Consider the following 15,168-nt stretch of genomic DNA (forward strand, 5'->3'; position numbering starts at 1 on the left):
GCCACTCTGTGAACTGAGTGTTCTCCTGCCCCTAAGGCAAGTCCCATACCTTTTCTAATCTAGCACAGGTTACACAATCTAATCTAATCTAATCTAACCTCAATCTAATAACAAACAAAACTTTGAAACTGATTTAAAGTTGAGAGTTTTCCTTTATTACAGCTGAGGCCTCCTATGGCATCACAGAAAACCTGCAATTGTGAGAGGGAGTAGAGAGGTTAAGGCAAGCTTCTTCCTCTTTCTCTGCCAGCACAGTCTCACTCTTTTCCTGACTTACTCACGACTGAAGCAGGCAGGGAAGGAGAGGGAGGGAAGTAGAAAATTCTTACTGAACTATGTTCTTACAATGGTATGGTATTGGTGCTCCCTGCAGTTGGCGTATTTAAAATGGATCTCCTTTCTCCTGGGCACTTTTAAGGATTCTTCTGATTGTTCCCATCACTGTGGATCTCTCACCTGCAGTACCCTTGATGCTTGTTATGTACCCTCCTCTGGCTGTTTTTGGTTCTTTCCTCAGCTCCTTGGAATCTAGAAGTTCAATCCCTGTTGGAGTCTTCTCATCCTTTATAAGGGCCCTCTTGGGAGGACCTAAGAAAATTCCATTGACTCTTGGGGCCCTCATCTAGTCCATAGTAAACTAACATCGTTTGCCTACACAGATTAGATGATACAGGAGAACCCCGCAAGACATTTTCACTCCACAGTCAGAAACTCAACAGCCAGCCAGCCAGCCCAGTGCTGGCCTTTATATCAGACTAGAATTATAATACAAACCATATATATAATGTTTAATATTCTGGTAGCATCATTTTATAAAGGTAAAAAAAAAAAAAGTAAAATTAATTAATAATATATTTTATTTAACCTAATATATCCCAAATATTATCACATACATTCAATCTATATTAAAAAATTAACAAGACATTCTACATCATTTTTGTACCACGTTTGAGAAATTGGGTGTGTTTTACACTACAGTATATTTTAATTTGGACTAGTCACATTTCAAGGGCTCACAAGCCACATGTGGCTTGTTTTGGATGGTGTAGCTTTAGATATTGCAGGCCTAGGTTGGATACCAGTCTGTAGTATCCCCCCTAAGCCACAAAAAAATATGTGTCTCCAAATGGTCTACCACTAAATTCTCTAAATGAGAAGGGCCCGGCAGGTATTTTAGAGAAAACAGCTCCCTAAAGAAATCCTCCTTCAAATCCCAACATTCAACCTCTTAACACCCTCTACATGGGTGAATTTAAGAATCACATACTGGTTTTCTCTCACTTTCTTTTTTGCAACTTTGGCATGGTAGGGTCTAGTATTTCACTTTGGACTGTATCTATATTGTTTTGGGGTCCTAGCCAACACTTCTATTTTAAGCATTCTGCTACCTGAATATTTCAATCATGTCTCAAGTTCTTGATGTTTCTGGCACTTTATTTTTGACTATAGGATAATGGCTTTCAACAACAGTAAACAATTAAGACATTACATATTTCATTTTAATCTTACAAAGTAATTATTAGCTTTATTTTACAATTAATCTTCCCAAATACTTACATTACCCTTAAAAAAACACAAGGAACTACAGGCTATATGTGATCATAAACATGTAAAATAATAAACACCTATGTATGAAAGAAAAAGACTAACATTTAACAATGGCTATGTTTTGAAAGTCGTCATGAATAACTTTGAGTTTTCCAATTTTTTGTATTAAGTATGAACCAATTTTAGAAGATAGTAATTAAGATTGGTTGGTTCCTAACGTACACTTTTAATTCTTTTATAATACTTACCTATTAAGGCTGTGGTAAACCGATTCATGGAGAGAGGTTCTAAATACATTGGTCCTTCATAGGCAGACTCCAGTTCACTCCTAACGTAGTCCCTAAATAAGTAAAATGGTAAGAATGTATTAGATACATTCCAAGCACATACGGGAGACAGAAGTTGCTACAGCAAAGCATTCTTATAAAAAGCATATTATGTTAATAACACCTCTCTCCACATCTATACTAAGGAAAAATTTAGGTACAAAAAATTATAGAGGGATGGCCTTCATCTCCTTTGTCCATGCACTGGAAACAGAATTTACTGAAACTGAATTTTACTATGCAGAGAAGCAGCCAAAGCTCCACTTTGTGGGATTTTCTTTCTTCCCACGACCTTATTAAATAATTTATGCCCAGGAAAAAGCCAGTTGAGATGCCATCTCTCAACCCTACTACTTAACTGATAACACCTAATACTATTACATTGAATTTCCCCTCTTTTGACTAGCTTCCAACAGCCCTCCCATCTTCTTTTCCCCAAAGTTTTGTCCCAAGTTATACTTAATTAGTTACAGGTAAAATCACAAACTAGTTAGCAAACTAGCTTGTAGCAGGACAGTCCTTAAAAACTGTCACTTTCAAGTCTACAGGGAATCTATAATTAGAATTATAATATTTAGTAGGCTACAAACTTATTTTGAGATAAATTTTAAATCAAATCAAATATTCCTTTTAAAACTTAATTCATTTAACATTGATCACTGAGAAATAACAAGATTTAAGTAGTGGCCAAAGAGCCTTTACACTCTGAGAAAACAGAACTTTTAGGGCAGAGGCGGGAAGCACAAAAAGGGAGAATTTAATTTATTATCAATAAGTTCAGTGGTAATAGTAGAACATGGTTGTCTTAAGTTCTTCTGACATCAAAGTAGGAAAGTTTGTGTTAAAAAAATTCTCCTTTTCTTCAACTGCTGAATGCTTTATTCACTGTACTTTAATACAGTTTTAATGTTTCAAGTATTTCTGAAAAACTCAGATGACTGTATTTACTTTTTCCATGAAATTACTTCCTATTAGGCAATCAAGTTGAATTCCTTTAGCATAACATAGCCAAACAAGAAATGACCCTTACATAATTAGCAAGGAGAGTATTGCCAAAAATCAACATTAAAAACTAAAATAAAAATTTAAAGCAGTTTTGGGAACAATTATAAAAACCAATGAATGACTAAGCTTCTTGGGTGATTTAGCAATTCTCCTCTATAACTCTATGAGGATTATTTTTAACAAATAACATATTAATAGTCTCTTTCTAGTAAAGAGAAAGCCAAATTCTCAAGGGGAATGATTCTAATGCAGTGGCTGTCAACCAGGGGTGATTTTGCCCCTGACGGGACAGTCCACAATGTCTGGAGACATTTTTAGTTGTCACAACTTGGAAGGGTGGAGGGGTGCTACTGGCACCTAAGCCAAGATGTTGCTAAAATATTCTACAGTGCACAGAACAGCCCCCACAACAAAGAATTACCCACTCCAGAAGGTCAGTGGTTGAAATCCTGTTTTAATGTAGAGAGACACAAACGCTACACGTGCAAATTATATATAAATATCTGATTACTAGAGTAGTATAGGTAACCGTCAATGTAATTATTATATTTTATATAGCTTTAAGATAGAAAGCTAAAGAATTAAGAGAATTATGAAGTTTAAAATAAAATAGACACATAACTACCATTTACGTTTACAAAGTCTTTGAAAATGCTATTAAAGAAATAAATTTATATTTAAAAGACATGTAGCTCTGAGTCCCAGTACTACCTAGGCCTTTAAAGCCAAATAATTTCTTTTTGGCCATAGCACATCCCTCTCAAATAGATCCAGTTTAAAAAGAGGCCACGTGGGACTTCCCTGGCGGTCCAGTGGTTAAGACTTCGCCTTCCAATGCAGGGGGTGCGGGTCTGATCCTGGGTCAGAGAGCTAAGATCCCACATTCCTAGCGGCTGAAGGACCAAAACATAAAACAGAAGCAGTATTGTAACAAATCCAATAAAGACTTTAAAAAAATTAAATTAAAAAATAAAAAAAATAAAAAGAGGGCAGGGACAACCCATAAAGACAAAAGGCAGGTTGGTGTTTGTCAGGGGATGGGGGGAGGGGGAATGGAAACAACTATTTAAGGGTAGCAGGTTTTATTCTGGGGTGATGAAAATGGAATTAGATAATGGTGACGGTTACACAACATTATGAACGTACTATATGAACTGTTCGCTTTAAAAGGTTAATTTTGTTACGTGAATTTCACCTCAATAAAAAAGGGGGGGCCTACAAGAGCACTATCTCCAAGGGGAAAAGCCAAAAGATGGACCAAAAGGACCTCAGTCCCAGGAGCTCTCTCACAGAGAGGGGCGAGGGGAGGAGATGACAGAGTTGGGTTCCCTGTTTTATTTTCTCTCACATGTTTGCTTTTGTCATCGTATTACTGATGTTTCATAATAAACTCAGGAAACTCAACATTATCAAGAATTTCTTACTGCTGAGACATTTGCTAATTGTTTTGTATTATTTCCTAGCCTACTTTAGTTTACCCTCTTTTTAAAAGCCTCTGTTTTTCTTTAGTCCCTTACCTTAAATTCTAATTTCACATAACAAAACTTCTAAGGAAAATTAATATTTTCTATACTTTTTTATTCTAACTCAAAAAGAATTTGCTGTATACCTATGTTGCTAGCACACTGCTAGGCCCTGAAAATACTGCAGTAGACAAGAAAGACACAGTTGCTGTTAGGATGAAGCTTACGAACCAGGAGAGGAGACATACATTAAACAAATACTTATGCTAACAATTATTAAATAACAATTGTGTCAAATGCTGTAAGAAAAAAATATAGAATGTTGTAATGGTTTTTTAAATTTTTATTTTTATATTCACAACTCTATTTATTTAAAAATTATCTTCTATTATCTTCACTTCTAGATTCATATTTTTCCATTTAGCTAGTTTTTTCTGCCTTTTTATTTTAAATATCACTTATTTTACCTCTCATTCTATTTCATAGGGTTATTTTAAAGGGTTTAATGCAACTATTTCCTTTTCTCTTATCCTACCCTATGTTCCTTTGGTTGTTTTGTTGTTGTTGTTTTTAAAGTTTCCTCTTAACTTTCTAATTCTTTTTATGATTTTCTTTTTAGTTCTTTTTCTCTTTCCATGTTTCATTACTCTATGATTTGTTGAGATTATAGGACACTAAGGGACGATTACGTTCCAGAATAATCACCAACCTTTAGGCCACAATGACAACACCCTGAGGTTAAGCAGTTTCCTCCCACTAGCTCTCCCACTTTGCCCTCTTCTAAGACCCTGTGAATAGCTCTCTCTCAATGCTGCAACCTCTCCCAGGACTGCCCGACCTGTCATTGCATCAATCACCCTACCACAGAAATTAACATCTTTCCTAAGCACCTCAGACCCTCTCCCCTTTGCTCAACTCCTATCTCTCAAGACAGTCTTCAGAATTTCTCTGTTTGGCTGACTCACCAATAGGCCCCACCTCAGTAAAGACAGCCAGACCCAGAAAGCCTGCAGCCCCTTTGGGTCGGCCGAGCTTGGCTTGCCAGAGCCAGGGCAGTGGCTTTGGTGGAGGCTAAACTACTAGTCTTGCCAAGCAGCCACTACTTACCTATCTCTTCTGAGAGAAGAATCTGAGCACTGCCTCCCAAACTATACAGAAAAACTGGGGGGAAAAAAAAACTGGCAACATTAACAAAGATCTCTATATCTAAGTTATGTACAACTTCAGGGAATCTCATGCTGGCAATGAAAACTCTTGGTTACTCAGTCTCAACAGAGTGGGTCACTTACAACAGTAAAAAACAAGACAGTAAGCCTAAATAAGAAGGATCCAGAGAAAGAATTATCCAAAATTCCATGAGTCATTTTAGGCCAAAATTTACTCTGAGGCAAGAGCCATGAAATTCTATTTTTAACAGAATTTTATACCTATTTTAAGACTGAATCAGATGAGATGTTCAAAAGCAGTATTAGAATTTTTAAATTTAGATTTAAAGAGTAGAATGCATTAAATTAGTCAGAAGCAAGAATTCCTGCATTCTGCTTGTAACTGAATAAAATCTTCCCCTTCTTAAACCTCTTTTTTCACTTGTGCAATCTGTGCAATGCTAACAATTAACGCTGAGCACCAGTAAACTGAACACTTTGAAAATCTACTTCTCTACACCCCTTGTGGTACACTACTTTCCTGTGGTTGCAACTATTTGGGGGCATAAGGAATGTGTAAGATGTATAAAAAAGAGCCCCAAGGATAGCTTACAATAGGAAAAACTCTTGCTATAAAGAGAAGTATACAAGTTATAAAAAAATAAGTAACAACAAAACCTAGAAGCTTATCAATTCATCAGCTGATTAAAGACCTTTATTTCTAAGTCTCTCAAGCAACCTGGCTGCGTCACTGAACAACCTAGGAACAATCTGTACATTCTGGCCACTTAAAGCTTTCAAACAATATTAATTCCAAAGAAACCTAATCTATTTGTACACAGAACGAAGTGGTGAGCCCTCCAAGTTATGTTTCGCAATATGTGCAAACAAAAGGCACTGCTCAATTTAAGAGATCCCAGATAATGAGATGTTCATTCTTTTCTTTTGGCCGCACAGCACGGCACGCAGGATCTTAGTTCCCTGACCAGGAAGTGCAGAGTCCTAACCACTGGGCCACTAGGGAATTCCCGAGATGTTCAAACACTGGGATTTGAGTACCTACCACACCCTAAGCGCTGTACTAGCAATTGAACAGTTCATTTACCCAGTTTCATCATTTAAATCTTCTCTGCCACACGGCCACCCTATTTTCTCTCTTCAGCTTCTTTCTGACCACCTACTAAATATTTAATGCCTTGATCTGATAATGTTCAAAAGAAGAAAACATATCGGACACTGAAATGGACCAATTTTATTCCTGTCAAAATTAGGAGTTGAGTATATAATGATAAAATTCATTTTACAATTCCTTTATCTAACAGCAGTTCTCAACTGAAAAAATCTCGTTCCCTGGGTGACAACGTTTGGCAATTAGTGGTACTTTCTGGTTGCACAATTGTGGGGAAGGAGTACTCTGCTATCTGTTAGCAGAGACAGGGTGTTGTTAACATCCTGTAATGCACGCAACTGCTCCATAGCACAGAATAACACAGCCCAAAATGCTAACAGTTCCAAAAGAGAGAACCCTTCATCTATAGCTTTGAATTACACAAGCTTTCATAAAATGGAGACCTAGTTATCTGTATTGACACATAAGTAACTCCTGGGAAAGTTTTACATTTGAAATCATAGTTACACACCCAAGACAACGATGAAAAAGAGTACACTTTTATCATTTGAAACCCATGGGCTCTTAAGTCATACATGTACAAAATTGATACATTGGTTCATAAACCTAACAATAACACAAGGCATTTAAGAATAATGAAGTTTAAAATTTTAGAGAAAAACACTTAATGTGGATGTAAACCATGAAAACACTCTCACAGTAATGGTCATGTCACTTTGTACAATTTCTCTTTTTTTCCCTGTAGTTCTGGATAGTCTCAATTTTAAAGTAGGATTGACACTGGAAAATACATTCCTTAGATCACTCAAAATGAAAAGCATAGTTTAGAATTTTAAGTATTAAAGAACCTGACATTTATCAAATTCTAATGAGTTCAATTAGAGTATTAATATTAAATGTTCATACTAACTGAGCTGTGCCCATGGATTTTCTAAAATTTAATTCTTGTGAACTGCAAGTTATACCCATTTTATAAACATATTCTAAACAAGTTTTTATTCACTTAAGGAGAATCAGCTTCATTATATGAGTAAAGGCATACCTTGGAGATACTGCGGGTTCAGTTCTAGACCACCACAACAAAGTGAATACCACAATAGAGCAAATCACATGAATTTTTTGGTTTCCCAGTGCATATAAGAGTTACATTTACACTATACTGTAGTCTACTACGTGTCCAATAGCATGATGTCTAAAAAAAATGTACATACCTTAATTTAAAAATACTTTGTTGCTAAATAAAAGCTAACCATCATCTGAGCCTTCAGCGAGTCATCATCTTTTTGCTGGTGGAGGGTCTTGCCTCAAGGTTGATGGCTGCTGACTGATCAGGGTGGTGGTTGCTGAAGGATGGGGTGGCTGTGGCAATTGCTTAAAGTAAGACAACAATGGATGGAGGACCTTCAAGATGGCGGAGGAGTAAGACGTGGAGATAACCTTCCGCCCCACAAATACATCAAAACTACATCTACATGTGGCACAACTCCTACAGAACACCTACTGAACGCTGGCAGAAGATCTCAGACTTCCCAAAAGGCAAGAAACTCCCCAAGTACCTGGGTAGGGCAAAAGAAAAACGAAAAAACAGAGACAAAAGAATAGGGATGGGATCTGCACCTCTGGGAGGGAGCTGTGAAGGAGGAAAAGTTTCCACACACTAGAAAGCCCCTTCGCGAGCGGAGACCGGGGTAAGGGTGGCGGGGAAGCTTTGGAGCCACGGAGGAGGACACAGCAAGAGGGGTGCAGATGGCAAAGCGGAGAGATTCCCGCACAGAGGATCAGTGCCGAGCAGCACTCACCAGCCTAAGAGGCTTGTCTGCTCACCCGCCAGGGCGGGTGGGGGCTGGGGGCTGGGAGCTGAGGCTTGGGCTTCGGAGGTCGGATCCCAGGGAGAAGATTGGGGTTGGCTGTCTGAACACACCCTGAAGGGGGCTAGTGTGCCACAGCTAGCTGGGAGGGAGTCCGGGAAAAAGTCTGGAACTGCCTAAGAGGCAAGAGACCATTGTTTCGGGGTGCGCGAGGAGAGGGGATTCACAGCACCACCTAAACGAGCTCCAGAGAACAGCATGAGCCATGACTATCAGCGCGGACACCAGAGACAGGCATGAAACGCTAAGGCTGCTACTGCAGCCACCAAAAAGCCTGTGTGCAAGCACAGGTCACTGTCCACACCTCCCCTCCCGGAAGCCTGTGCAGCCCGCCACCACCAGGGTCCCGTGATCCAGGGACAACTTTGCCGGGAGAACGCATGGCGCGCCTCAGGCTGGTGCAACATTACGCTGGCTCGCCCCACATTCCAATTATAACTACCGTACCCCTCCCTCCTCCCGACCTGAGTGAGCCAGAGCCCCCTAATCAGCTGCTCCTTTAACCCCCTCCTGTCTGGGCAAAGAACAGACACCAGAGGGCAACCTACACACAGAGTGGAGCCAAATCCAAAGCTGAACCCCAGGAGCTGTGCAAACAAAGAAGAGAAAGGGAAATCTCTCCCAGCAGCCTCAGGAGCAGCGGATTAAATCTCCACAATCAACCTGAGGTACCCTGCATCTGTGGAATACCTGAATAGACAAGGAATCTTCCCAAAATTGAGGCCGTGGACTTTGGGAGCAACTGTAGACTTGGGGTTTGCTGTATGCGACAGACTAGTTTCTGATTTTTATGTTTATCTTAGTATAGTTTTTAGTGCTTGTTGTCACTGGTGGATTTGTTTATTGGTTTGGTTGCTCTTTTTTTAAAAAATTACTTTTTAAATTTTAATAATATTTTCTTATTTTTTATTTTAATAACTTTATTTATTTTATTTTATTTATTTATTTTCTCCCTTTTCTTCTGAGCCGTGTGGCTGACAGGATCTCGGTGCTCCAGCTGCGTCTCAGGCCTGAGCCTCTGAGGTGGGAGAACCGAGTTCAGGACACTGGTCTGCGAGAGACCTCCTGACCCCACGTAATTATCAATCGGCGAGAGCTCTCCCAGAGACCTCCGTCTCAACGCTAAGACCCAGCTCCACTCAACGACCAGCGAAGTTCAGTGCGGGACACCACATGCCAAACAACTAGCAAGACAGGAACACAACCCCACCCATTAGCAAAGAGGCTGCCTAAAATCATAATAAGTTCACAGACACCCCAAAACACACCAGTGGACGTGGTCCTGCCCACCAGAGAGACAACATCCAGCCTCAACCACCAGAACACAGGCACTAGTCCCCTCCACCAGGAAGCCTACACAACCCACTGAACCAACCTTAGCCACTGGGGGCAGACACCAAAAACAATGGGAACTACGAACCTGCAGCCTGTGAAAAGGAGACCCCAAACACAGTAAGTTAAGCAAAATGAGAAGACAGAGAAATATGCACCAGATGAAGGAGCAAGGTAAAAACCCACCAGACCAAACAAATGAACAGGAAATAGGCAGTCTACCTGAAAAAGAATTCAGGTAATGATAGTAAAGATGATCCAATATCTTGGAAATAGAATGGAGAAAATACAAGAAACGTTTAACAAGGACCTAGAAGAACTAAAGAGCAAACAATGATGAACAACACAATAAATGAAATTAAAAATCCTCTAGAAGGAATCAATAGCAGAATAACTGAAGCAGAAGAACGGATAAGTGACCAGGAAGATAAAATAGTGGAAATACCTACTGCAGAGCAGAGTAAAAAAAAAGAATGAAAAGAACTGAGGACGGTCTCAGAGACCTCTAGGACAACATTAAACACACCAACATTCAAATTATAGGGGTCCCAAAAGAAAAAGAGAAAAAGAAAGGGACTGAGAAAATATTTGAAGAGATTATAGTTGAAAACTTCCTTAATACAGGAAAGGAAACAGTCAAACTTAAGTCCAGGAAGTGCATAGAGTCCCATACAGGATAAATCCAAGGAGAAACATGCCAAGACACATATTAATCAAACTATCAAAAATTAAATACAAAGAAAAAATACTAAAAGCAGCAATGGAAAAGCAACAAATACCATACAAGGGAATCCCCATAAGGTTAAGAGCTGATCTTTCAGCACAAACTCTGCAAGCCAGAAGGGAGTGGCAGGACATACTTAAAGTGATGAAAGGGAAAAACCTACAACCAAGATTGCTCTACCCAGCAAGGATCTCATTCAGATTTGACGGAGAAATTAAAACCTTTACAGACAAGCAAAAGCTAAGAGAATTTAGCACCACCAAACCAGCTTTATAATAAATGCTAACGGAACGTCTCTAGGTAGGAAACCCAAGAGAAGAAAAAGACCTACAATAACAAAACCGAAACAATTAAGAAAGTGGTAATAGGAACATACATATCGATAATTACCTTAAATGTAAATGGATTAAATACTCCAACCAAAAGACACAGACTGGCTGAATGGATACAAAAACAAGACCCATACGTATGCTGTCTACAAGAGACCCACTTCAGACGTAGGGACACATAGACTGAAAAAATGGAAATCAAAAGAAAGCTGGAGTACTAATTCTCATATCAGACAAAATAGACTTTAAAATAAAGACGATTACAAGAGAAAAAGAAGGGAACTACATAATGACCAAGGGATCAATCCAAGAAGAAGATATAACAATTGTAAATATTTATGCACCCAACAAAGGAGCTCCTCAATACATATGGCAAATGTTAACCGCCATAAAAGGGGAAATTGACAGTAACACAAAAATAGTAGGGGACTTTAACACCCCACTTTCATCAATGGACAGATCATCCAAAATCAAAATAAATAAGGAAACACAAGCGTTAAATGACACATTAAACAAGATGGACGGGCTTCCCTGGTGGCGCAGTGGTTGAGAATCCACCTGCCAATGCAGGGAACACGGGTTCGAGCCCTGGTCTGGGAAGATCCCACATGCCGCGGAGCAATTAGGACCATGAGCCACAACTACTGAGCCTGCGCGTCTGGAGCCTGTGCTCCGCAACAAGAGAGGCCACGATAGTGAGAGGCCCGTGCACCGCGATGAAGAGTGGCCCCCGCTTGCCGCAACTAGAGAAAGCCCTTGCACAGAAACGAAGAACCAACACAGCCAAAAAATAAATAAATTTAAAAAACAAAAAACAAAAAAACAAGATGGACTTAATTGATATTTATAGGACATTCCATCCAAAAACAACAGAATACACTTTCTTCTCAAGTGGTCATGGAACATTCTCCAGGATAGATCACATCTTGGGTCACAAATCAAGCCTTGGTACATGCAAGAAAACTGAAATCATATCAGGTATCTTTTCCGACCACAGAGCTGTGAGACTAGATATCAATTACAGGAAAAAATCTGTAAAAAAATACAAACACGTGGAGGCTAAACAATACACTACTAAATAACCAAGAGATCACTGAGGAAATCAAAAAATACCTAGAAACAAATGAAACTGAAAACACGATGACCCAACACCTATGGGATGCAGCAAAAGCAGTTCTAAGAGGGAAGTTTATAGCAATACAATCTTACCTCAAGAAACAAGAAAAATCTCAAATAAACAACCTAACCTTACAGCTAAAGCAATTAGAGAAAGAAGAACCAAAAAAACCCCAAAGTTAGCAGAAGGAAAGAAATCATAAAAACCAGATCAGAAATAAATGAAAAAGAGATGAAGGAAACAATAGCAAAGATCAATAAAACTAAAAGCTGGTTCTTTGAGAAGATAAACAAAATCGAGAAACCAGACTCATCAAGAAAAAAAGGGAAAGACTCAAATCAACAGAATTAGAAATGAAAAAGAAGTAACAACTGACACTGCAGAAATAAAGGATCATGAGAGATAACTACAAGCAACTATATGCCAATAAAATGGACAACCTGGAAGAAATGGACAAATTCTTAGAAAAGCAAAACCTTCCAAGACTGAACCAGGAAGAAATAGGAAATATAAACAGAACAATCACAAGCACTGAAACTGACACTGTGATTAAAAATCTTCCAACAAACAAAAGCCCAGGACCAGATGGCTTCACAGGCGAATTCTATCAAACATTTAGAGAAGAGCTAACACCTATCCTTCTCAAACTCTTCCAAAATATAGCAGAGGGAGGAACACTCCCAAACTCATTCTATGAGGCCACCATCACCCTGATACCAAAACAAGACAAAGATGTCACAAAAAAAGAAAACTACAGGCCAATATCACTGACGAACATAGATGCAAAAATCCTCAACAAAATACTAGCAAACCGAATCCAACAGAACATTAAAAGGATCATACACCATGATCAAGTGGGGTTTATCCCAGGAATGCAAGGATTCTTCAATATACACAAATCAATCAATGTGATACACCATATTAACAAATTGAAGGAGAAAAACCATATGATCATCTCAATAGATGCAGAAAAAGCTTTCGAAAAAATTCAACACCCATTTACTACAAAAACTCTCCAGAAAGTAGGCATAGAGGGAACTTACCTCAACATAATAAAGGCCATATACGACAAGCCCACAGCCAACATCGTTCTCAAGGGTGAAAAACTGAAACCGCTTCCACTAAGATCAGGAACAAGACAAGGTTGCCCACTCTCACCACTATTATTCAACATAATTTTCGAAGTTTTAGCCACAGCAATCAGAGAAGAAAAAAAAATAAAAGGAATCCAAATCAGAAAAGAAGAAGTAAAACTGTCACTGTTTGCAGATGACATGATACTATGCATAAAGAATCCTAAAGATGCTACCAGAAAACTACTAGAGCTAATCAATGAATTTGGTAAAGTTGCAGGATACAAAATTAATGCACAGAAATCTCTTGTATTCCTATACACTAATGATGGAAAATCTGAAAGAGAAATTAAGGAAACACTCCCATTTACCATTGCAACAAAAAGAATAAAATACCTAGGAATAAACCTGCCTTGGGAGACAAAAGACCTGTATGCAGAAAACTATAAGACACTGATGAAAGAAATTAAAGATGATACCAACAGATGGAGAGATATACCATGTTCTTGGATTGGACGAATCAACATTGTGAAAATGACTATACCACCCAAAGCAACCTACAGATTCAATGCAATCCCTATCAAACTACCAATAGCATTTTTCACAGAACTAGAACAAAAAATTTCACAATTTCTATGGAAACACAAAAGACCCCTAACAGCCAAAGCAATCTTGAGAAAGAAAAACGGAGCTGGAGGAATCAGGCTCCCTGACTTCAGACTATACTACAAAGCTACAGCAATCAAGACAGTATGGTACTGGCACAAAAACAGAAATATAGATCAATGGAACAGGATAGAAAGACCAGAGATAAACCCACACACATATGGTCACCTTATCTTTGATAAAGAAGGCAAGAATATACAATGGAGAAAAGACAGTCTCTTCAGTAAGTGGTACTGGGAAAACTGGACACCTATATGTAAAAGAATGAAATTAGAAGACGCCCTAACACCATAACACAAAAATAAATTCAAAATGGATGAAGGACCTAAATGGAATGCCAGACACTATAAAACTCTTAGAGGAAAACATAGGCAGAACACCCTACGACATAAATCACAGCAAGATCCTTTTGACCCATCTCCTAGAGAAATGGAAATAAAAACAAAAATAAACAAATGGGACCTAATGAAACTTTAAAGCTTTTGCACAGCAAAGGAAACCATAAACAAGATGAAAAGACAACCCTCAGAATCAGAGAAAATATTTGCAAACAAAGCAACTGACAAAGGGTTAATCTCCAAAATATACAAGCCGCTCATGCAGCTCAATATCGACAAAACAAACAACCCCATCCAAAAATGGGCAGAAGACCTAAACAGACATTTCCACAAAGATATACAGAGTGCCAACAAACACATGAAAGGATGCTCAACATGACTAATCATTAGAGAAATGCAAATCAAAACTACAATGAGATATCACCTCATACCGGTCAGAATGGGCATCATCAAAAAATCTACAAACAATAAATGTTGGAGAGGGTGTGGAGAAAAGGAACCCTCTTGCACTGTTGGTGGGAATGTAAATTGATACAGCCACTATGGAGAACAGTATGGAGGTTCCTTAAGAAACTGAAAATAGAACTACCATACGACCAAGCAATCCCACTACTGGGCATATACCCTGAGAAAACCATAATTCAAAGAGTCATGTACCACAATGTTCATTGCAGCTCTATTTACAATAGCCAGGACATGGAAGCAACCTAGGTGTCCATCATCGGATGAATGGATAAAGAAGATGTGGCACATGTATACAATGGAATATTACTCAGCCATAAAATGAAACGAAATTGAGTTATTTGTAGTGAGGTGGATGGACCTAGAATCTGTCACACAGAATGAAGTCAGAAAGAGAAAAACTAATACCATATGCTAACGCATATATATGGAATTTCAGTAAGTGCTACTGATGAATCTAATGGCAGGGCAGGAATAAAGATGCAGACATAGAGAACAGCCTTGAGGGCACTGGGTCGGGGAAGGGGAAGCTGGGATGAAGTGAGAGAGTAGCACTGACATATATACACTACCAAATGTAAAATAGATAGCTAGTGGGAAGCAGACGCATAGCACAGGGAGACCAGCTCCATGCTTTGTGACC

The 15,168-nt window shown here is 38.8% G+C and overlaps 1 protein-coding gene across 1 annotated transcript in view; it reads right to left on the reverse strand.

Moving 5' to 3' along the window:
* RNF145 (ring finger protein 145) overlaps window positions 1-15,168 on the reverse strand; it is a 62,449-nt gene that overhangs the window by 25,889 nt on the left and 21,392 nt on the right. The window contains exon 4 of the mRNA XM_061188386.1: window positions 1,797-1,888. Coding sequence (XP_061044369.1) covers window positions 1,797-1,888 — 92 coding nt within the window. The remainder of the gene's footprint in view (window positions 1-1,796; window positions 1,889-15,168) is intronic.

The sequence above is a fragment of the Eubalaena glacialis genome, chromosome 4 (assembly GCF_028564815.1).
Source record: "Eubalaena glacialis isolate mEubGla1 chromosome 4, mEubGla1.1.hap2.+ XY, whole genome shotgun sequence".
In the NCBI taxonomy this organism is placed as follows: domain Eukaryota; kingdom Metazoa; phylum Chordata; class Mammalia; order Artiodactyla; family Balaenidae; genus Eubalaena; species Eubalaena glacialis.